The sequence below is a fragment of the Lissotriton vulgaris genome, unplaced genomic scaffold (genome assembly GCF_964263255.1).
Source record: "Lissotriton vulgaris unplaced genomic scaffold, aLisVul1.2 SCAFFOLD_1047, whole genome shotgun sequence".
Lineage (NCBI taxonomy): Eukaryota > Metazoa > Chordata > Amphibia > Caudata > Salamandridae > Lissotriton > Lissotriton vulgaris.
The window spans coordinates 231,815-256,103 of record NW_028255054.1 but is presented as its reverse complement, the minus strand read 5'-3'; the positions used below and the strand labels follow the sequence as shown (position 1 = coordinate 256,103).

General features: G+C 47.0%; 1 protein-coding gene across 3 annotated transcripts in view; it reads left to right on the top strand.

Moving 5' to 3' along the window:
* The window catches only part of PUS10 (pseudouridine synthase 10), a 342,171-nt gene extending 318,263 nt beyond the window's left edge, over nucleotides 1-23,908 (top strand). For 2 of the 3 annotated variants that reach the window (XM_086951845.1, XM_086951847.1), the window contains one exon: nucleotides 23,386-23,637. In XM_086951845.1, the coding sequence (XP_086807971.1) occupies nucleotides 23,386-23,424 (39 nt within the window). In that variant the 3' untranslated portion in view covers nucleotides 23,425-23,637. Of the gene's footprint in view, nucleotides 1-23,385 lie in introns of all 3 variants that reach the window. The other variant, XM_086951846.1, reaches the window with a different exon arrangement.
* The last annotated feature ends 381 nt before the right edge of the window (nucleotides 23,909-24,289 follow it).

The following is a 24,289-nucleotide window of genomic DNA, read 5'->3' as shown; positions in this document are numbered from 1 at the left end:
GGACCCGGACGAGATCGTCCACCCCCGATCCGCGGCCTGGGCCCCGGGGGAGACGGTGGCGAAGTTTGTCGCGGGCAGGTTGCGCAAGCCCCTGGAGAAGGAGGCGAGGGGTTGCCTGCGCGGGGAATGCCCTCGGCCTACTTTGGAGGGGTAAGTGGCCATGACACCAGAATTGGACCCCAAGATGGCCACCTTCCTGGCGAAATTCATGAAGGACCCCAGGAAGGGGATCGACCGGTCCTGGCGGGCCTGCCAGGACAAGCTGTTGGATGCGGTCGGGCCCGCCACGAAGATCCTCGATATGGCGGAGGAGGCTCGAGCGAATGGCACCGCCATTTCACCGGAGGTGCTCTCCAACTGGGCCCAGAGGGTGATCGTATTCTTGGGCAACGCCAACTGTGCTCTGTCCACGGAGCGGCGGCGGTCGCTCCTTATCAAGCTGGACCCGAAGCTGGGGGACCTGGCCTCGTCGGAGGCAGGTGCCGTGGCCCAGGATGGCCTCTTCGGTGAGCCTTTTATCCGCGAGCTTGGAAAGTTCGTGAACACGTTCACGTCGCTGGACAAGGCCCAGTCCAGCATCAAGAGGGTGTTCCACCAGCGTTTTTCTGGAGGGGCCGGTCGCGGCAGGGGCCGCGCGATCGGCCGTGGTCAGCAGACCAACAACCGTGGACAAGGCTCCGGAAGAGGTCAGTACCAGACCTCGGCCAACTACACCAATTTCTACCCCACGAGGGGACAGCGCTATGGTGGCAGAGGATTCAAGAAGAACTCCGGACAAGGAAATGCCCCCGGTGAGTGTACTTTGCTTGGATCAAGTTCCGATTGGGGGGCGGCTGGCAAGCTTTTACGGGGAGTGGGAATTGCTCACTGCCGATGCTTGGGTTTTGCAAACTGTGAGAGGTTTCCATATAGAGTTTCACGACCAACCAACTCAGGTGAGGCCCCCGCGCCCGATGGTTTTCTCAGAATCCGACGCGCGATTGATAGACGGGGAGGTCTCAGACTTGCTGCGCAAGGGAGCCATCCGTCTATCAACGCGCCACCCACATGGGTTCCTCAGCAACGTCTTCCTGGTAGACAAGACGGATGGGGGCAAGAGGCCTGTGATCAATCTCAAGGAATTCAATGGGTGGTTGGTCTACCGTCACTTCAAAATGGAGGGGATCCACCTCCTTCGGGACGTGCTCCTCCCTCGGGATTGGATGGTGCGACTGGATCTCAAGGATGCCTACTTGGTCGTTCCCATCCACCCCCCTCATCGTCGTTTCCTACAATTCCTGTGGGACGGCAAGGTGTTCGAATTCACCGCCCTGCCGTTCGGTCTTTCTTCGGCCCCGTGGTGCTTCACGAAGGTCCTTCACCCGGTGGTGGAGTTTCTCAGAAGCCAGGGGGTCCGTATGATAGTATACCTAGACGACATCCTCCTCATGGGACAGTGCCCAGAGGTGCTGGCAGGACAGCTGCGTCAAGCTGTCGGCCTGCTTCAGAGACTGGGGTTCGTTGTCAACGGCTCCAAGTCGGTCTTGGTTCCCACTCAGCAGATCACCTTTTTAGGTTTCGTGGTGGACTCGGTACAGGCGGTCTTGAGCCTACCGGGTCGGAAGGTCGCAAAGATACGACACCTGCTTCGGCAGACGATCGCAAGGGATCGTACGTCACTGCGCCATGTCGCCAAGGTGGTGGGTCTTCTATCGTCCTCCATCCAGGCGATTTTCCCAGGCCCGCTGCACTACAGGGCTCTTCAGCGCCTGAAGGCGCAGCATTTGCGCCGTGGGATGTGTTACGACCAGTGGGTTCCCCTCACGGACGAAGTGAAGGAGGAGATGTCATGGTGGCTGTCTCACATGGAGGCATGGAATGGGCGAGCGATCTTCGGGTCGGCTCCGGACTTGATCATAGAGTCCGACGCAAGCAGGTCGGGCTGGGGCGCCCGGTGCGGGGATTTTTCCACCGGCGGCGCCTGGTCGTCCGCAGAACAACAATTGCATATCAATTGTTTGGAGCTCCTTGCGGGCTCCTTCGCGGTTCGCTGTTGGACCAAGGATTCGGTCAAGGCTTGTGTCCTGCTACGGATGGACAATATTTCGGCGGTCCGATATGTGAACCACCTGGGAGGTCCTCGGTCCCGCGCTTTGGCGGATCTAGCGAAGGACTTCTGGGATTATTGCCTGTCTCGTCACATTGCGGTGACGGCAGAGTATCTGCCAGGCCAGTCCAATCAAGTAGCGGATTGGCACTCTCGACATCTCAGGGATGCCAGCCAGTGGAAACTGGATCCGGGAGTCTTCCGGTGGCTACTTTCCCTTTGGGGCCCCTTCTCGGTGGACCTCTTCGCGTCCCGTCTCGACCACCAGCTGCCGCGGTTCTACAGCTGGAGGCCGGACCCTCTGGCGGAGGCCACGGACGCGTTCTTACAGGATTGGAGTCGGGAACAACCGTTTGCGTTTCCCCCGTTCTCCATGATCATGCGAACGGCGGCTCAAATACGCCGCCAGGGTGCGGACCTGGTGTTGGTTACACCGCTGTGGAGGTCTCAAGTATGGTTTCCGGTTCTTCTGGAACTTTCCTGGGATTTTCCAATCCTACTCCCCCTGTTTCCTCTGCTCCTGACGAGCCCGGATCAGGAACCTCATCCTCTCGTCGTGCAGAACACTCTCCGCCTCGTGGCGTGGAGGCTCTCAGGAGACGCTGGACGCTCCCGGGCCTTTCGGGGTCAGCTGAGCACTTGCTCTCCAAAGCATGGGCCGATAGTACGACGAAGCGTTACAGATCCGCTTGGCTTAAGTGGATGCGTTGGTGTTTACGAAGGGATCTGGATCCCGTGGTCGCAGGCCTCGTTCCCGTGCTGAATTTCCTAGCGCATTTGGCCGACAAGGGTCTAGCGTATAGGACGATCAATGCTATTCGATCGGCGATTTCTGCTGGCCATGATAACATCGATGGCCATCCGGTAGGGGAACATCCTTTTGTGTGCCGGCTTCTGCGAGCTGTTCGCCTCGCGCTGCCGCCAGAGCCCAGGTACTCCGTCCTTTGGGACGTCAATTTGGTTCTGAATTTGTTCCTGTCGTGGCCGGCCAATTCCTATCTGTCTCCTAAAGAGCTGTCGGCGAAGTTAGCCATGTTGTTATGTCTGGTCTCTTGTAGGCGCGTCTCGGACGTGCGCGCGCTGGATGTTTCTGCACGCATTTTTTCCCCGGATGGGGTTACCTTTACGGTGGGCCGACGCACTAAGACGTCGTCGCGTTCCATTTCTTATCCAGCCTTTACTGACACTCCTAAGTTGTGTGTCGTGCAATGCCTCAAAGCTTATGAGGACCTGACCTTGGATCTGCGCCCTCCGGGCGAGCGTCAGTTGTTGATTGCCCTGCGGAAGCCACACAAAGCTGTCTCTTCCCCCACTATTGCTCGGTGGGTGCGTTGGGTCATGCAGGAAGCGGGCATCAATACTTCTCTCTTTGGAGCACACTCCGCCAGGGGAGCCATGGCCTCTAAGGCATTCTCGGTGGGTGCTCGTCTGGAGGACCTTATGCGAGCTGCGGACTGGTCCTCGGATTCCACCTTCAAGAGGTTTTATTTTAAGCCGGTGGTGGATTTGGCTCAGTTGGTGGTAAGTAAGCTTTAAACTAGCATAATCTGAAGCCTCCGGTCCTGACATAGAATCGAAATTTGCCTAGCTTACGTAACGGTAAGTTTCAATTCTATTAAGGACACGGAGGCGAGGATTATCCCACCCGGACTACGGTGGTGTCTCTACCCACCCGTATGGCAGTAAGTAAAGCGTTTTCCTTTACGTTGTCAGTACTGTGTTGTTCTCTGCATGCTCCTCGCCTTGTTGTTGCATTTCCTGGGCCACCTCGCTGATGCTGTTCCTTTTTTGGCAGGCAACGACGGTGCTAAACAGGACCAATGAGGCTTAAGCGTGATCTGCGCGAAGAAAGAGGAGGAAGATGATGGGAAGTCCGGTTATATAGGGACGATGGACAGAGACAAAGGACTGTGGACTATTATTATAAGCAAAGAGACTCTTGGGAGTTGTTGTTGATTTTTTGTTGAACATTACGTCAATGCTTTATGTTTAAAGCATCTTGTGTTCTTATTATATGTTTTCCTGAGCTGCTGTGGTTTCTTTATGTTAATAAAGCAAAGGAAGATATAGCATAATCCTCGCCTCCGTGTCCTTAATAGAATTGAAACTTACCGTTACGTAAGCTAGGCAAATTTCGATTGTAGTCCCCATATTTAAAAAAGGGAACAGGGACGACCCTGCTTGTTACCGTCCAATATCGCTACTGGACGGACTTATGAAAGTCGCAGGAAGGATACTTCTCAAGAAAATACAACACTGGGAAGAAGAGAAAAAGGTCATCTCGGAGTTCCAATATGGGTTCCGAAAGGGACTAGGGACACTTGAGCAATGTCTAAATTTGTCCCTATTAGTCTCTAAGTACACGCAGGCTAAAAAAGGGGACCTATTTGTAACCTTTGTCGACCTCCGCTCCGCATTCGACTGCGTGGACCACGCGCTGCTCTGGTCGACGTTGGAGGACATTGGGGTGGATTCAACTATTCTCACATTCATTAAGGAATTATACAGAGACGCAGGGGCTAGAGTAAGGTTTGGGACTCAGGGGGAATGTTCACAAAAATTTTCCATAAATAGAGGAGTGAGGCAAGGCTGCATACTTGCACCCTTGCTTTTTACATTTTATATAAATTCTATTGCTGAGAGTTTATTAACTCTGTCAAGCGATTATCCGGCTGTCAATGGTAGGCCCGTACCCATTCTTTTATATGCCAACGACGCGGCAATCATGTCAAGGACAAAAGTAGGCTTGCAGAGAGCAGTAAACGAATTCTCATCTTATATGGGCAAAAGAAACTTGAAGGTGAACATTTCGAAAACTTTCTTCATGTCCTGCTCCCAAAAGACCAATAGACCCCCATGCTCAATATTTCTGGACCAGCAAAAGATTGCCATAACAGACACATTTTGCTACCTGGGCATTGTGTTTGATAGGTGGGGAAGGTGGAAACATGCAGTGTCAGCCAGGAAACTCGCTTTCAGTCGTGCCATAGGTGCCCTACGAACCTTTGCAGGCAAAATTGGGGGTAAACCCATTCGAGAAATGATACAGATCTACCGGGCAAAGTGCATAGCCACGGCTACATATGGCGCAGGTCTCTGGGGCTTTGAGAATGTGTCCTCTTTACAAACTTGTGAGAACATTTTCATTTGTCACCTACTGGGCGTGTCAAAAACTACGTCGACTTTTATGACTCACATTGAGACTGGTGTTAAATACCTTAGCGACATCATAAAAATATCACCCTGTTTGCTTTGGCACAAGATTTGGACTACAGAGGAGTGTAAATTGAATAGAAACCTCATTAAAGACTGCATGGTTCTGGATGGTGCAGCAAAAGTCAAATGGCTGCGACATGTACAAACGATGTTCTCTAACATTGGACACCCTGAATTTTACGATGATCCAGAGACTTTACAAAGCATGACTAGGCCGGCCCTTAAAAAATCACTAATTACACACCTGGAAAGTGCAAGATGGGACATAGAGAAACTTAAAGGTACAATCCTAAGCTATCAGCAAATTACCCCTACTGAAGGCTTACAATCTTATCTTAGGATCGAAATAGCACCCTATCCTCGCATGCTTCTGACTAGGCTGCGCCTAGGGATTTTCTTCCGCATGGTCACTCTACCGAAACAGAATGATTGGACCTCGCTGAAATTAATATGTCCATGTGACGACCATTCAACACAAAGCAATATTCACATCATGTTCTTTTGTAATCTGTATACCAGCCCCAGGAAACTATTCCTCCTACCCCTACTTAAGGATAAGAACATGTAAACCTGCATATTTGAAATTATTGCTCTTAGAAGATGTGGATGTTATCTTTGCTGTTTCTTGCTTTTTGAAGTCAGTGATGAAATTTAGAAATTCAATGTGTTAAGTAGTACGCGTCAATATCGACCAGTGGAATACGAGGCCCTTTGTCCAATGATTGCTTGTAGATTTTAAATTTTAGAGATATGTTTTAACTATTTGGTAACTTTGCTCAAGTCAAGTGAGTTTTTAAAAAAAATTGTCTTTTAATTCTTGTGCATAAATTGTACTTGTACGCTTTTATGATTTTCTTGATAAAATCGAATAAAGCTTATTTTGAATTTGAATTTGAACATGGACTCAGACCTGTACCTGACCCTACATGACCCCAAACTCACTCAAACAAACTCATACCTTTTAACACAATGAAAACACTGAGACACATCTCACCATACCTTACATACTGTTGGAATCTATCCTCACCCTCCTGGTGCTCCTAGGTGGACTCTGCGAATGCTTATACTTAGATAATTTGTGCGCCCTTCTACACAACTACCAAAAATTCAGAATGCCACAGCCCTGGTAGCCCATGATGTCTGTAATACTAACCCTTCATTGGCTACCAGTAGGTAGGCAATCAGTGTGCAAGGCATTCTGCATCTCCACAGAGCCTCACATTGTACAAGACCTTTATATTTAAAGTTGAAGTTAAAACAATATTGCCAACAAGATGCTACATTCATTATTATCGCACCCCCTTACGGAAAGTACTCAATAGAAGATTGTACATTCTCTATTCAAGCAGCAGAACTCTGGAATGAAAATACGAAGTAAACAGGACCATATGAAATTAAGACAAGATGAAAACCTGGCTGTGTCTGAGACAATCCCTGGTTACTAAACCAGGGAAACTGCCTGGAAAACCATCATACCTGCTGCAGTCAATGCCCTTGGCCAGCTGCTAGTGACATAATGACAGAAACATGTAACCTAACAGTACCAGAAGCACATTGTCCTCCTCCCAACTACTGAGTAACTGTAACATTCTGACATTTATATTTCTGCAGTCTTTTTCTTGCCCATATGAGTGGGATATAATCAGCCAGTCCACTGTAATCAACTTATTGCTAGCCAGTGGAGAACTCGAACAGTTTACAATTAAAGAAAATCTGTTAAGAGATACTTTGCCACACACAGTTTAGTCCCCAGTAATCTAGAACGCTAACACAGTCTGCTCCTGTAGGCCCCGACCAGGAATGTATTCTGACTATTATCTCACACCAAATAGTTGAGAAATATTAATATTAGTAAGAAAATAATGGTAACTATACCACATTTTCCCTGTAAGATCCACAAGATCACAGAGTAGATATTGTTTTTGCTTCCATCATAATATTCATTTGAACCCAAAATATAAAGAAATCATAAAGACAACAGATTAGCAGAGGTGTTCACAGTTGCCAGCACACTGCCCATCATAAACTGCACATCTGCCTCTCCTCATCCATCACACTACTACTGGTAAGGCACGCACAACATGAAAAGTGCTTTACACATAGGTCGAAACAAAGACAGCACACTTCCAAAAACACACACACACACACACACACACCAACCATATGGTGTAACTTTGTAATCATGTGGGCAAATGCCACATGATGTAACATTGTAGCTGTTGTTCAGCACCCCACATAGTAATTTTGATAATCAACTTTATTAGGTTTTTAACAATGGCACAAAACTTCATGACACTTTGGCATACAGTACATTTCGCAACTATTCAAGGGTCCTTTACAGCCCCAAACATATTACAGTTTAACAGAAATGTGACCGGAGCCCCATCACATAGCTCCATTTTCCCATGAAGCCCAACCACTTGCCCCACACCTGGCCATATTTAGCTGGACACCCTCTTGCCTCATACACAGGTTTTTCTTGCATGGCATGCACACCAATCCAGTCCCTTACGCCAGCGGTAGATAGTAGGGGGGACAGGGTCCTTACAAGTGGCTGCTGTATCCGGTTTGGCCACCATAGTGGCTGTCCCCAGAAACACCTTGTCAGGGCAAGAGCCTCCCAAACCCTCCATAACTCCCAAGATGAGGGCCAAGGGAGTAAGGGGGACCACCATCCCAGAATGACACTCAATTCGCTCGCTACTTCTGTCCAATATTAAGTGAGAGCAGTGCAGGACCATGCCATATGATAAAAGTCAGCAGGGTTTTCTGCACGTCGTGGGCATCGTGGAGTCGGGAGAAACTCAGTGCGGTGTATTTGGACGGGGGTGAGGTAAGCGCAGTGGCGATAGTAAATTTGGATCAATCGTAGTTTGGCTTTGATGGTTATCACTCAAGTGGCCATAAGGGTATCTTGCCAGTCCTCTTCCGCCAAGGGGCTCAACCATCATTCCCAACCGTTCCTCAGGTGGTCTAAAGTTGTTGGGGAGTTGTTAATGAGAGAACGGTAGATCTGGGACACCCCACCTTTCCTTAGGTTACCAATAAGCAGCTTAGCTTCTAGTGGACTAAACTCCGGAAGTGCGGTGTCAGTAGGGACGTAATTGGTGATAGCGTGTCAGAGCTGTACGTATTTATAGAACTGAGTTAAGTGAAGGAAGTATATGCCTTGCAAATCTTGAAAGGTACGCAGTTGTCTCCCCAACCACACACCCCCGAGGTGCATAATGCCAATTAAATCCTACTTCCGGAATTCCTCTAATGCTCCCACCTCGATCATCCATGTGCTGTGCCACAAAGTCGTCTATTATGTGAGCTTAGCTTCCCATTGAGTATATATCGTAGTGCAGAGCACCATGCAAGATGGACTGCTCGAGTTACTGCCGGGAGAGTGTGGCTAATCAAGCACCATAAAGCATTGCTTGGATCTGGGAGAACCCCAGGCTTTCTAGCTCCAGTTGGAATGCCGTTTCAGACCATCTTCCTGAAAACCAATCATTAATCACTAGGAAGCGGGTTGCTACATAATAGAGAAAAAGGTTTAACATCCCCATCTCGCCATTATAGGGAGCCCGCTGACAATAGGCAAGGGCCATGCGTGGTCTAGAGTTACCCCAGAGAAATGCTGGGGCCATTTTGTCTAGGGCGCGGATCCACTGGCGTGGGAGGTGGAGAGGGAGATTTTGCCATACATTCAAAAAATCGAGGGAGCACCATATTTTGAATAGGGCTATCTTTCCAAAGGATTCAAGGGAAGAGACTGTAATTTATGAAGATGCTCTTTAGTTTTCTTTAATAATGAGGTGAGGTTGAGGGACCAGGTAAGTTCCGGGTGGAGCGCCACCTAGATTCCCAAGTATCGAAAACTGAGGCACCTTACAGGGATGTCAGATTGCCATGCCACAAATTCCAGAGCGACGTGCAGGGGTATTAGAATTGATTTAGGTGGGTTCCGTCATAGGCCAGACGCTTCTCTGAATATCTGCAGGATGCGGAAATACCGGGGACTTGAGTGCGCATGGTCTGCAATGAAGAGAAGAACATTGTCTGCGTATGAGGCAATAGACCTTCAAGGGAGCCTTTCCACTGCCACTCTTATATTAGCGCATCACATTGGATAAGCAAGGCAAGTGCCTCTATCGCAAGAACGAAGAGGAGGGGAGGTAGGGGGTAGCCACGTCTCGTTTCCCCACTGATAGGGAAGATGTCAGAAAGTACACCGTTTATCAGAACACGAGCCGACGGGTTGGAGTAGAGCACGCTTATAAGTCCCTGGAAGTGTGGACCAAATCCCTCAAGTAGGACACCTTCTAAATATCGCCAATCCACCGTATCAAAAGCTTTTTCGAAGTCTATCAGTAGCAAAGCCAAGTAGAGTGAGAGGAGGTGGCGATGGGCCAACCCTGCATGCAAGCACCGCAAGCAGTGCTTCGATGAGGCATAAAGCCACATTGACCAGTATGGATCAGAGTGGCAAGTACAGGTTTGAAATGTGTGGCTAGGATGGTGGCATAGATTTTAACTTCAGTGTTGGTGAGTGAGATCGGACAGCAGTCCGAACATGAGGGTTGATGGGTGGTGCGTCTTAGGGATGACCACACTAGTGGCCATGTCAATGTCCTCTGGAAAGGCACCTTTCTCCTCCTCCTCTTCATAGAGAGCATGAAGGCGCGGTGTCAAAATATCTTTACACGCTGTATAGTACTCTGCGGGGAACCCATCCAGAACCATCGTCTTCCCAGTCACTACTATGGAGACGGCTTCACCGATCTCTTCCAGTGAGATGGGCTCGTCGAGCAGGCGAGCGCTGCCGTGGAAGATGCACATCTCCCAAGAAATGAGGGTTATAGTTTGGTCCCCGGCATGTGGTCGCTGAGTAGAGGCGCGTATACTAATCAGCAAAGGCCTGTGCAATGGCAGTAGGGGCACACTGTGTGCACCCCTCCACATCCAGAATCTCCAGGACTACCGGTTGGCCAGAGGGCGAGATGCAAGACAATAAAGAAGTTTGCCATTTTTATCTCCCCAGCCATATACTCGGGCTGTAGAGGACCTCTTATTTGCTTAGCCAACTCTACTGAAACATTCCGTATTTCTTCACGCAGGAGTTTGAATTGCCAGACCAAACGTTGCAGTCTGCTGCATTAGTCATTAGTGGCTTGTTCCAGACTGAGACCTCGAGATTCTAGCCAGGAGAGGTGGTCCTCTCTGGCAAAGCGTTTCTTATTGAGATACCCTTTAGCAAAGCCTCTGACCGTTGCCTTGCCAGCTGCCCACAGCGAACCCGGAGATTCGAATGGTCCCATTTTAAAATTATTGCTTAATCCCCTCACCCACTACCTGTTTAGAGGCCTTATCTTGCAGAAACCAGGCATTAAGTCGCCAGATAGGGTGCAAGGCGCCTGTAGAGCTTCCAAAGCTAAGGAGGAGGGGCGAATTATCTTAAATTCCTCGAGCAAGAATTTAGATATTGGCTAATGTATGACATCAGAGGAGGGCATAAATATCAGATCAGGTCAATACGGGAGGGAGTGTAATGGGCCATGGAGGTGGGAGTATTTTGAAACGGATGTATGACATTATAAAGCATGCTTTTACAACGCAAGCTGTTACAACGCAGGTTTTTCTACGCGTACCTTTACAACGCATTACACTTTGGGGTACTGGATAGTAAATAGTTTAATTTACTATTCCAACTCCAGTCCCCATGGACACTAGGGAAGGTGTTGGATAGTAAATTAAACGTATTCCCTATCCTAGAGCCCCCCCAGTGTAATGCATTGTAAAGGTATGCGTAGTAAAACCTGCGTTGTAATAGCTTTACATCATAAAAGTTTCGTTGTAAAGGATGTTTCCCTTTTGAAACAATTGAGGATTCCATCTTCTCCACACGTCACACAGGCCGAGTCTGGATGCCCACTCTGTGAGGCGTTTACCACCCAGCCGCCGATGAGGGGAGGGGGGTCCCAGTAGCATCATAAGTGGGGTTTAGGACTGCATTATAGTCTCCTCTGATCACTATCCGTCCCTGGGGGAGGGATGACAGTAAGTTCACAAGGTCTCTGAGGGAGGTCTCAAGGGCCGCCGAAGTTACATAGATCGAGACCAGGTTGAGGGTAGCCCTCCCTAGACTCCCGGTGAAGGCCAACATGTCTTCTCTGAGGATTGATATCCTTGCTTGCTGCAGATTGTGCCTAGTAGGCGCATGAGGAAGCAGTGATCTGTGAATGGAGTGGGTGCTCCTCAGTGGCCGAGGTCCATGCCGCCTCTGGGGTGTCAAAGAAGTGGCTTTTATTGTTGAAGACCACCCTAAGGTAGGCTGGGAAAAGGAGTCTGTATTGGAGGTTGAGGGTAAGGGCCTGCAGTTTTTGTTTGGCTGCAGTGCAAGAACAACGCTGTGCGTGCACTTCCCTGGTGAAATCTGGGAAGATCATCTCCTTACTTCCATGATAGACAAGTTAGAATGAGAGTGGGCCTCATGCAGGATGGCATCTCTGTCCTTGATGTTAAGGATTCTAGCAATAGGTAGCCTGTGTGTGGCTCAGGGGGCGGCTTAGATGCAAGGGCTCGATGGGCCAGCTCCACAACGAAGCATGCAGAGAGGCGCTCCAATGGTATCCAGGACTTTATCCAGGCCTTACAACGGCCACAGGTTGCATGGGTTCCACACCCTCCGGATGCCCACCAGGCGAAGGTTCTCGACAGGAGCGATTTTTTTGCATCTTCGACACGCAGATGAAGTTAATTTGTATGAGACAGCAGCTGCAAGACCTGACCTGAATCAGTACATCTGGCGGGATTTGGCATCTGATATGCGAGCTGTAGCTTTACGGAGGTCTTGCCGTATGAGGGCCATGTCAACACGCAACTACATAGTCTTGCGAGGAGCGTATGGCTTGAAGGATTGTGACAAGATCCCCCTCTGGGAGAGGGGTCCTGGCAGAGCGGCATCGCCAGTGCTGGCCCCACTCGAATGTGTTGGTCCATGCGGGTCTGAGATGGAGGTAGGTTCACCACTTTGTCTTTACTCATGTCTAGGTCGGAAGGGAGGTAGGTTGATCAGATAATACAGTTACAGTTCACCCCTGGGGGGCAGCCAGGCCAAGACCCCCACGGATCCGGGTATTCATGGTGTTGAAGGATTCCTCCTCTCCTCCTGCCACTCAGAGCCTCGCTCCAGCACACTTCAAACCAAGATTATGGGGAGGAGGGAGAACCACCTGACCACTGACTTCTCCACTTCTGGGTAAGTTATACTCTTGTGGCTCTGTCGATTTACCACATAAGGCAAGGGTGTCCGCAGTGTCGACGTTCATTTAGCAGCCATCATCCATCTTTAAAGGCAGCCACTGACACTGTTCTGATGCATGTCCCACTGCCCCTGTGTGTTGCTGATATGGGGGCCCATGACCTGCTCCCATCCTCCAACCAAGGAGCGACCACTGGAGGAAATAGTAGGTCTGCCTAGCTCAGTCTCAGTCCCATGATGGGAGTGGGCCTACGTCTCCCTTTGCCACTTTTCTAATGTCGAAGTGTACTGTCTTCTTCCCTCAGAGGCCCTCCACCCCATCCGTGCCCTCGGTCTTGGAATGCAGGAGTCTGACCGGAGCTCAGATGTTACGGAATCTCCACCCAAGCATCTTCCCTCCATCGGGCAGGGACTGCCCCAGCGTCCGTCAAGGCCCAGGCTCTTCTTTCAGGAAGTCCCCCATGCGGTGCAGTCCCAGCAGGCCCCTCTCTTGGTCACAGGGCCATCCCAGACCACCGTCCGCCAGTCTGGGCCTCCTCAACTGCCGGGATGTGTCCAGAGAAGACGCCCAGTCAAGGCACTGCTTGTGTTGTTTATTGGCCGCCACATAGGCCACGATGGTGCCGCCAATCCACAGGCAGACCACCTGGCCCCCTCTCGTAAGTGCGGCTAAGTGATCGGTGATCCGGGGAGCCACAGCTCAGGTCCCGGTGTCTGGATGACATAGGGGCAGGTTAACAGAAACCCTATGCATCTTCGGATCTTTCCGGGGGCCTCAGCAGTACACAGCAGGCAAGTCGCACCAGGCCCCTTTTAGGGTGCTGCCATTTTAGGCCCGCGGCTGCTGTCCGGTACAGCGGCCCACCCATAGGACGCGGGAGTCATCAGCTGAAAAACTTGCACAAAAGGGTCACCAGATCATTGCTGATGGAAGTGTCCCCCACTCTCAAATCTCTGCCTGGATGCGAGAGGATGATAGAGGGGTCCGTAGCACTCCTAGAGCGCAACCGTCAACTTGGTGTTCGTAGCCATGGCCCCCACTCCACATAGTAATTAAAGCTGCATAAATGCTGTCACACAATCAACTATGAAGAATTCCTACAATACTATGATAGAATCTTTAGTGACATCACATAAATCAGTCTGCTCCATTGTAAGATTATCCTACTGGCCCTGGAGGTTGAGTGTAATGTACATAATGCTGTGAACCAGCAAAAAAATCTGGGCCCCAGACGTCTAGAAAGAATTTCCTGAAAAGCTCAGCAAGCAAATCAAACTACCAATCAACCTTCAAGAAGCAGCTCAATACTCCTTTTTCAGACACTGCAAAATCTAAACAGAACATGGAAGCCTTTTGTGTATGCCATTGAGTATTGTACAGTGGATTCGATTGCGGTGGAGGGGCATAGCATAGTGTGGAGTAAAGTGTCAGAGTGGAGTGTTAGGTTGTAGAGTAGAGTGGGCAAGCGTGAAGTGAATTGGTGTGTCGGAATTTGTCGTAGAGTAGAGTGCCACAGAATGGATTAGAGTGTTGTGTAGTGGAGTAGAGTGCAGTACACTGTAGTGGAGTGGCAAAGAGTGTCATAGAGTTGAGTGTATAGAGTAGAGTGGAGTAGTGTGTCATAGAGCAGAGTGCAGTGAAGTATGGTAGAGTGGCATAGAGTGAGTTGCATAGAGTGGAGTAAAGTGTTGTACATTGGCATAGAGTAAAAGAGAGTGTTGTACACTCGCATAGACTGGAGTACCCGGTTTAACAGTGGAATGTAATAGACTGGAATATTGGGTGGGAGTGCTGGGGAATAGAGTTTGTTGTGTGGAGTAGAATGTCATGGCGTGGAGTTGGGTAGAGTGGAGTGGTGTACACTCAAATAATGTTGAGTGGCGTACAATGGAATACTGTAGAGTGAAGTGGCATAGACTGGAGTGGTGTACAGTAGAATAGCATAGATTGGAGTGGTGTACAGTGGAATGACAGAGTGGTGTGGCATAGGGTGGGGTGACGTACATGCAATACCGTAGAGTGGAATAGCATGAAGTGATGTAGAGTGTAGTGGCATACAGTGGAATGGTGTAGACAAAGTGACATACTATGGAGTTGCATGTCATAGACTAGAGTGGAGTGCCAGTGCTTAATTTGTGCCAGAGCTTTCCGGTGCTTAGAACCGGCACTTAATTAGCAGGGACGGGTCTACACACATTTGGTGCATGTAATTGATTTTAAAGTAATTATTTACCTCACAACGGCACTTGGCAGTGGCACATTGCAGTGGCATTGTCTGGCGGTGGTGGCCCAGCGGCCGCTGCTTAATGTTGTCGGCCGCCCAGTGGGTGTGGGGTGCGAGGGACACTGAGCAGGGCTGGATTTGGGCTTCTGTGGAGGTTGGGGCTGTGCGCAGCAGCAGGCACAATTTTTTTCTGAATGCACGCATTCGCTGCGTTGCCACGCCCCGGCATACCCGCAAGGCCGCACCTCACCCACCACCGAGTGCCGAGTCATCGTGGTTCAACGGCCCCTAGCAGCAAGTGCGGACGGACGATGTTGTTGAAGTCTGTAGTAGCCGCTGCCACCAGTGAGTACTGCTACTGGCCAGTAACAGCGCTGCGTTTCACTGATTGACTCTGAAGGGAGTGTGCGCGTTATTCCATAGACATATTGACTATGCCTTGGGTACTCGAAGTAGCACACATCACGAGGGCCAATTATCTGCTGATGGCGGACTAATTACCAGCGCCCAGACAGCGGCCGAGTAGGACTTCCGGGAAGCCTTTCACTCGGAATGACAGGCGGCCAAGTGACATCCAATTTCCATCTTCCTTCCTAAACAAGGACTTCACTGACGCAAAACATGCTCTGCTAGTACTGACTCCCACAGACTGAAATAATTTTAATGCTTTCGCTGTTGCATTCATGCTTTTACTGCAGGTTTGTTGCGTGCCGGTGTTGAAGGGGCCTTTTGGGAGCCAGTGTGGTATGTGCACGCATCTTTCTCTGATGTGCCACTATTGCTCCAGACTGCCCAGGCCTGACAGCACCGTGGTTTTATTGTGGCAAAACTTGGCAAAGTCCTGCGGTGTACCACGAGGTCCAGCTTTCCTGCTCCTGCAGTGCAGGGATCTCTGTTTGGGGGAAACTTTCCCTGGTAGTTTATCCCACTCACCCAAACTGTCCTGATCTGAAGCAACCGGTCTCTTGAGCAAGACCTTGCCACCCTCCACCACTCGGAATCCATCAGACAAAACACACAGACCCATAATTTTATACGGTGGGGGTGCATGCAGGGCAAATGCCTGCCTGCAGTTGCATTTCTCTGGGTTGCTTCATGTCAGGCGCACAACGCCCATTGCCCCCCTCCCCCGTTGTGTGTTTCAGCCCGGCTGAGACAGCTTCCCGGGCACACACACAGCCGCACCGAGTACTTCACAGGTCTTTAACCCCTCCCCTGCTGGTGACGGAACCGCTCCGTCACCAGCCGCAGTCGCGCTGTGCTGATGAGGGAGCGGTTCCGTCACGGCCCGCTCGGCACGCCTGCGCGGAGCGGATTCCGCACCTGTGCTGAGCATTCCATTAAGCGGGCGGGGCCGTGACGGAACTGCTCCGTCATGAGCATAGCGCGACCGCCGCTGGTGACGGAGCGGTTCCGTAACCAGCATGGGCGTGCCGCGCAGCCCCCCGCCCCCTCAGCGTTGCAGTGGAGTAGCCGCCGCAGCGAAGGGGTTAAAAGACCATTTACTCGCTAACGAGGCTTTGTTGTGTTTTCACCCCATCTTAGAGCCCCAGCATCTCCCCACTGTATATTGCTGGAAGAATCAGCCCCCCCTCCCCAAAAAATTTGTAGCCCGCCCCCCGAAAGTTTGCTCTAGTTGCGCAGTATAAGTCAGTCTACTCTAACTTATTAGAACTAACGGCATTAATGAGGAGGACACACTCTGTCAGGGTGAATTTAAAGTCAGCATCTGACTTTCAAGATTGTATAAAAGCAGGAAAGATTCCAGATGATTGGTATTGCTTGCTGACAACAGTGATGAGTATTATTAGAATAAGATTGTTTCATTATGTTATTTTGTAAGCAGGCTGCATGGCGATAATCTAGCTAACTCAGGACCAGAAGGAGCCTGGGGGAGGAGAGAGCCTCTTGGGATGGAAAAAACAGGCACCTGGTGTTCTTAAATTTACATATTGTGTACTGGTAAGGAAGGAGTTAAACCACTGTAGGCAATGGTAGATGTAGCCAAGGCAAACGGATTCCTGACTAACTGGACAGTGGTTGCCTGTGCGCTGCAGCAAGGTCTGAACCATTGATTATACTTTGGAGTAGTTTTTGATATGTGGGTTTGAAGCTGGTTTACTATTGCACTATTAGCTACAGGAAGTTTACAGATCATTCTACAAGATTTACGTTCATGAATCACATCTTGAATACTCACTTAATTAAAAACTCTCATAGGGTAACGTGCACTGACATTGCCGAACAAAAACGTAGGATGAAAGATACTGAAACTGCTTCCACCGCATGCAGCATTAACAGCCCACTAGCAAGTAAACATGTCCAGCTGGAAAACCGTGTTCAAAGGAAGGATATCCTCCACAACACCATGAAATCGAAGCACATGGGGTCCTTTCTTGGGTTGGCACTTAATACCTTCAATGTAGATATTCGAGCGTTAGGAAATAGATTTCCTGACTTTCATGCACAGACAGCTCAATAGTAAACATGTTTTGATCTTTGTAGTACGTAATCTTTTGTCTCCCGAATTTATATTTGGGTAGAGGCATACTTGAACCAGAGACCACCAAAGCTCCAAAAAGGAGGAAGCCATGTGGGCTTACTCTTATAAATGCCCTCCAGAAAGCCCACCCCAACCAGGAAGTAACTTGGGGGGCATACCCATGGGCAGGCTGCCCCAACCCCCTCCCCCCCCCCTCCTCCCACCCAGATAAGAGATGCAGGGCAAGGAGAAAACATAAGGAGAGTGTGCGGGCCCGGGAATGCATCACTGAAGGCAAGCATAACTCCACTATATCATATCCGGGGCAGTAGAGTGACAAAGTGGAGCCACATAGCAACATAACAGTGTGCCTCAGAAATGCTACACATTTCTCTGGACCTATTGTGGTGCCCGGGGTATATTTTAATGTGAGGATTCTGCAGTTAGAGTATCCACCAGAAGGAGTGTCAATATTAATTTGTTCTTTCGGTGCACCTCTGATGCTTCTTTTTCCTAGGTTGTAATTTGTTTGTTTGATTTGTCTCAAAAGCTTGCATTGCTTGCCTTTCAAAGATGTTTTTGATGGCTATTGGGGTGCTTTCATTTGAGTGTGGTTAGATTTTTGTGATATATTCTTTTACATGGGAGGTGACGTCAGTGATGTGTTCAATGTTTTCCAGTGTATGGCTGAGGTGGGCCCCTAGAACTTTTTGGCTTATTTTTTCAGGATCTTCTTTTGACATTTTTGGATAGTGTGATATGGGTTCACTTGTTTTATATTGAAAGGGTAGAGGCGATGATAGGGCCGTTGACCTTGATGGTCTGTGCAAAAGTTAGATGAAAGGGACAAAGATGACTCTAGTGTTTTTCTGGCTTTGTGGCAGGTGGGTGTTAGTGAGTCAATGAAAGTTTAATTTCTTTACATTAATATTGATGTTACAGGAACACTTTTGTTTTTCTTTTCCCTCTTAGTGCTCAAGTCACCATGGATGTTATTTTCTGTGGAGAACATTTGGCTGTCCATGAGAAATATTAAATGAAGTGCTTTGAGAAATCAACTCTGTTTTCTAGGAGAATGTTAGATGATTTTGACGTATGTTCTTTTGGGTGGCAAGGTTCTGAGGCTGATTTTGAGTCCTTTGAAGTAAAACTCAAGGTTGCAGGCTTTTTGATAATGCGATGTAAGTGGGTGGAGCCAGTGGAGGGAGTGGGTGGAGCCAGCGAAAAGTAGGTGAGGCCTCCTACAAACATTTCAGCACCTGCACTTCATATTTTACAAATTAAGCACTGGTGGAGTGGCATAGAGTGGAATAGCGTTGAGTGGAAATCCATACAGTGGAGTGCGTAAAGGAGAGTGGTGTACAGTGGAGTGGTGTGCAGTGAAGTGGTGAAAGAGTGGAATAGCGTAGAGTGGAGTGTCAGAAAGGAGCAACATCTCTAGGAGTGGCGCATCATAGGCTGAAGTGTTGCTTAGTGGTGTACAGTGAGGTGAAGGGGTACCTTCCTGCACAAAAACAATTCTTAGAGGCATTTTTCGCTTTCTAAGAGCGCTGCAGAATGCAACACACTTAGAAAGATGAAACAACAAGGATATGTAAATATATTTCTCCTTCTTGCTCCTACCCTGGGAAGGCATAGCATTCTGAGAGATTGCCAGGTTTACCAGTCTTATTAAATCTGTGTCTGCTCCAAAATCCATTGGTGGATGTGTAGGAACACCCTTGCTCCACCCGTGGAACACTTTCCCAGGGCATAGTAATGCAATGCAGCAACTTGCTCTGTTATTATTGGATGAGATTTACTTGTTTTTTATTATCATATTTAGACAGCAGACCCGACATATTCCATAAAGTGATCTTAGTATCATAATACCCAAACGTTGACTATAATAACACTGTCTTTTAAGTATTCTTGGTCTTCATCTGTTAACTCATTACCGGGATCATAATCTCACAATTGATTTGGCTCTTCTTTAGTGGTTCTCTTACACAATTGACTGGAGACTGGAGATAGTCAAGCTCCTCTAAATATTTAAGAGCGGAAAACTGTAGGACAGAACAGACATATACTTAACCTCAATATTAATTCAAAAGAGGCTAGCAGGGTTTTTTATGGGGAAATAGCCCAGGACAACAACCTACATATTTGAGGCATGGCAAAGACCAAGATTGTTTTGGTCCCATAAAAGTCCCAACTTCTTAGGCTTTGTGGGGTTGAACACCAAACAATCACCTTTCACAGTGTTGACCAATTTACTCACCCAGCCAACACATCTTACCATAGTGACATCAACATAAATCACTCTGTTACTCACCAATTTAGTGTTCAGTCAAGGAATTAGTTTGTTCTTCAATTGTGCACTGTTCCCATTTTGCTGATCCCTTAATGCGGTAACATCTGCGAACCTCATCACAAAAAGTTGCCTGAAGTACCAGATGTAAAATGTCTTTGCTATAACATGGCGGCGCATCAGGGACTTTGGGATAAATAGTGTTATGAGTGGCTTCTTCATTGAGGTGTCACACTGTAGTTCTAGTCGAATAAACTGATTCCCATGTAACATCTGTTTCCACAGATGGTGCCAAACTAACTTCAACTGACCACTCTATGTAGTGGCGCCACCATTGTCTGAGCACCCTGATCACAGAGCTTGCAAGATGTGCAAATAGTAAATTACTCTCTATCCACTCAGACTTGATATTTGGGCTTGGGGTATAAATAAACCTGAAATTATTTACCAAGCTCCACTATTTGCTACAAAATGAGCTGAGACTGTGAGGCAGCTGCCGGTAGAAAGAATCCCAAGTAGTAGAAGCCTCTGAAGCCTTAAATGTGAAGGGGGATTTTTAATTCTTATAATGTAGGCTTACTAGGCTACACCATTCCTTATACCATTTTGTGTTGTAGGGCTGCAATGTAGTTTGAGAAGCGTTTTGTAGTACTACATACTGGCTAACATTTGGAAAGTCGTGCCTGAAATAGGCTTTTTGGTGGTGTTTCACAACATCTGGACATGCTGGACTTTACACCCCTCTATTGATATATATATATAGTTATTGAAAGGACATTTTCTGGCATCCACGCATGCAATAGTGAATTAGTCTAACATTCATGATTTGAATGAAGGTTCCTACGATGCAGAACCAGGACTACGTGCATTTAACCATTTCTTGTTGTGATATGATCTTTGTTGGTTTTTTGTGTTGTATAGTTTTGTTGGAATTTTACTGTGTTGTATTTTGGTTCTTGTGTTGCCAAGTTGTGTTATTGTTTGGTTGTGGTGTGTGTTCTTTGTTGTTTAGTGGTTTCTGTGATGATGTTATGATGTGCTGGTGTAATGCGTCATATTGTGCTGAGGTGTGCTATATTGTTCTGTTGCGTTGTTGGTGTTTTGTGCCATTGTGTTGTGGTGGTGGTCAGTTTTGTTATGTGTATTTCTTGCTGCCTTTTTATTGTGTTGTACTGGTATGTTTTTGTGTTATTTTGTGGGCATGTTGTTTTGTTTGTGTTGTGTTGTAGTGTAGTGTTATCTTCTGTGGCATTTTCCTACCGTTGTTCAGTTGTGTTGTAATGTTTGTTGATGATGGTGATGTTTGGGTGTGTGTAAGTGTTTGACCACAATTATCTCATTTTCCCAAAAGGCTATTTATTTCCCTAGAGATGTAGCTCAGAACTATTGACTAACATGAACATGAAAGGACCAATCAGGGAAAATATAAATATCTAAGTGTTTTGGTGTACTGGTTAATGTATAATGCTTTTAGGTTCTTTCCCTGTTTGTTTTTGCGACGCTTGTACTGATGCTGATCCTACTGTGCCCTGTTGCCTGTGTGTCAGGAAAATTCAAAGCAGCAGCTTGTGCTGTACCTGGGTTTGTATTTGTGTTGGTGTGGCGTCTGCCTAATTTGTTTTTAGTTAACTGTATCTCCTGGTTTGACTAAATCCTTAAAGTCCAGCCTAACATTTCAGCACTGTGTAATTATTTTGGTTTGTAGATGGTTGTTCGAAAATGAGAAGGCACCTTCCGACCGAGCAGTGTGGAAGGAATACTTTTCTGTCACTGTAAGCTATGTATAGCTGCTGCTGTCTCCCTGGCTCTTCACATTTGTTGTTTTGTTTAGTTGAAGTATTGTGCCAACTAGCTGGTTGTTATTCTTTGTTGAAAATTTGATATACCTAATTCCAGAAACTTTTCAACAGTCTCTGATTTTGAATGTTGAAAAAACACGGTTTAAAAGGATCTTCTCCGCCTTGTATTTTAAGTACAGTAAACCAACATAATGTGATCTGTTATCACATCTGCTCAAATTACCTTTAATTCCATGTTTGTAAACCTTTTTTTGATAAATAGCTCTCAAATGTAACTCTTAAAGTCGGTCACCTGTGTTGTTTGTGTTGCCCAGACCTGAACTTCATAAATATACTAGTCTTACCATTTACCTCTTGGACTTCTAACTCTGTTAAAATTGTTTACCATCTTTACAGCAGGTCATTCATCTAAAAATACTAGGCTTCATTAATAGAGACAGTACTTGCACTGGCCTTACTGAACGTGTTTTCGGTAGAAGCCTACCAGACAGCACAGCTGTCAAGTTTGCTAAAGACATTTTAGGGACATTCAGAAAGCTTCCCTGGGAATGCATTCTGCCCGTTGCTCACCATTGGCTTTGTGGTTTGTAACTCTCATTTTCTGGCTTTCTAATTTGCTAACTTTCGCTGTTTTAGGCAGTCCAGGGTGAGTTTGTCTCTCCTAAGGAGTAAAGCACACTACCTCTCCTTGTGCTCCTTTCTATAAACAGGCCTGTAAATCTTGTTCTTATCTTGTCACATTTGCTGTGCGTTCAAAAACAGAGGTCAAATGTCAGACTCTGTCTTTCAAGGGAGCTTGGTGTTTACTTTTCTCTCTCTGACTTCAAAGTAAGAGGATTTATGTGACAATGTCTCTGGATACTGGGGATAGGATAGAGTTTTCTAGCACACATAAACATTTACATGAACTGTGCAAGTATTTCTGAATATATCAGAATTACGAAAGGACAATTTAAGCACATGTTTTGTTAATTTTGAAGTGTGCTGGAAACAAATACTGTAATATGATTAAAACAAATCAATTCACTAGATAATGTAGCTTCCGCACATTATTATTTGTGTGCTGTATAGCTTTGTTAGTAAAACTGTATGTTTATGCAAACGTAATAGACACTTCAAATTAAATGTGTCTGGAATGGCAGGGCCCTACCACACCATGCATATTCCCCTACCACACCATCCATACTCCACTTTACGCCACACTCTACTCTGCACCACTCCACACCATGGCACTTTGTGCCACTGCATTCTATGCCTCTCTATTCTACTCTGTACCCCTCTACTCTGTGCCAGTACACTCTACTCCTCACCACTGCTCTCCTCGCCAATGCACTCTACACCTCTCCAGTCTAGATCACTCCACTCTACTCTGCACAGCTCCACTCCTCTTTGCAACACTTCGCTCTGTGCACTGCACTCTATGCCAATGTGCTCTACTCTGTGCCACTCTGCTCTATGCCCCAGCACTCTACACCCATCTACTGTATGTCACTGTAATTGGAGAACCATTATCCATTAATGAAAAGTTTTAATGAAGTATCATGGAGACAAAGGTGATTTTTGCCCAGACAGATGCAGAGAACGACCTTCAGTCAAAGAGTTCTTCACACATATGGGAAATTTAAGTTTTCAACTAACTGATGATTGATATGTATCTTCTAAGTGGTCATTAACCCTGGATTGTTCTTGGTACAGCTCATGTCATATCTCTTTGTGGAACTTCAAAAATGTAATGCCTTTTCTTTAATGTCACCAACTCATTCTACAAAGATGATTCTCTCTATGTTTGAAGTTTGTCAAAATCTTGGTATATGTTTTTTTATTATTTCCATTCTTTGTACTCACTTGACTGATGTCTTTCACACAATAAAGTCACTGAAAGTCTTAACATATTGCAAACTGTAAAAACAAAAATAAAAATTTATTCAAATGTAGGAATTAAAGCACAACATCTTGTATAATGATTGGCTGTTTGCGTTTGTTTTAGTGTATCATCAAATGATAGCAATCTTGATTTTTTTCCCCCTTCCCTCCGTAGTCTGTGGATGTTGACTGGCCTCCAGCATTGGACGATTAAGACTGTAAAATAAGGGAAGATCCAATGAGAACTTGGCTGGCAGCCGAATTGCACACAACAGTCTTTTTTTGTCTCCCAAGAAGCATTTGTTGATCATGTTGATCTGAAGAAATGTATCTTACAGTTGATTTTGAATATTCATTATCGATTACTTTTATTTACACAAATTGTTGGCAAGATAATCGCTAATAAAGCACCAACACAAAACTGTGATTTATTGTTTATTGGCTCAAGAATGTGGCAGGTATTTATAGGAGCAAACTGAGGTCACTCATTTTAGGAATCCAGACTTCAGGAAATACAGATGGAACGAGAATGTTTGCAGTTGAAACAGTGTTGTGTTATGGGTAGAGACTGGAAATCAGGGGAGGCACATAGAAAAACAGAAACTTTACATAGAAATGCTCACAGTATCCTGCTGCAGTAGCTACTTGGTACTAATTCTGCACGGCTTAATAAATCCATTCAGGCCTTGAAAGCAAAACCAATCACAAGACATCAGCAACTTTTTTTTGTATTTAGAAGCTTATTAAAAAGGTAGGTGCTGTAAATAAAAAATGTCAAGTAGCCAGGTCACATAGTTTAGAAGACGTAGATTTATTGAAGACGGTCTCTTAGTTACAGGTTAACTTTACATAGCCCCACCAGGAAGAAGCATCTTCACTGCTCAGCCCACTCTCTCCAACTGACATTCTTACCAATCAGGCACTCATCAGCATTCCATTATATCACATACTCACTGGCTAAGCAGCAAAGAACTGGGAAACTGTGGAGAGGATGCATTGTAACAACACAGGTTACAACACATCTCTTCCCCTTAAACAATTGCAAATACAAATGGACGTACGATAGAAATAAACTATCA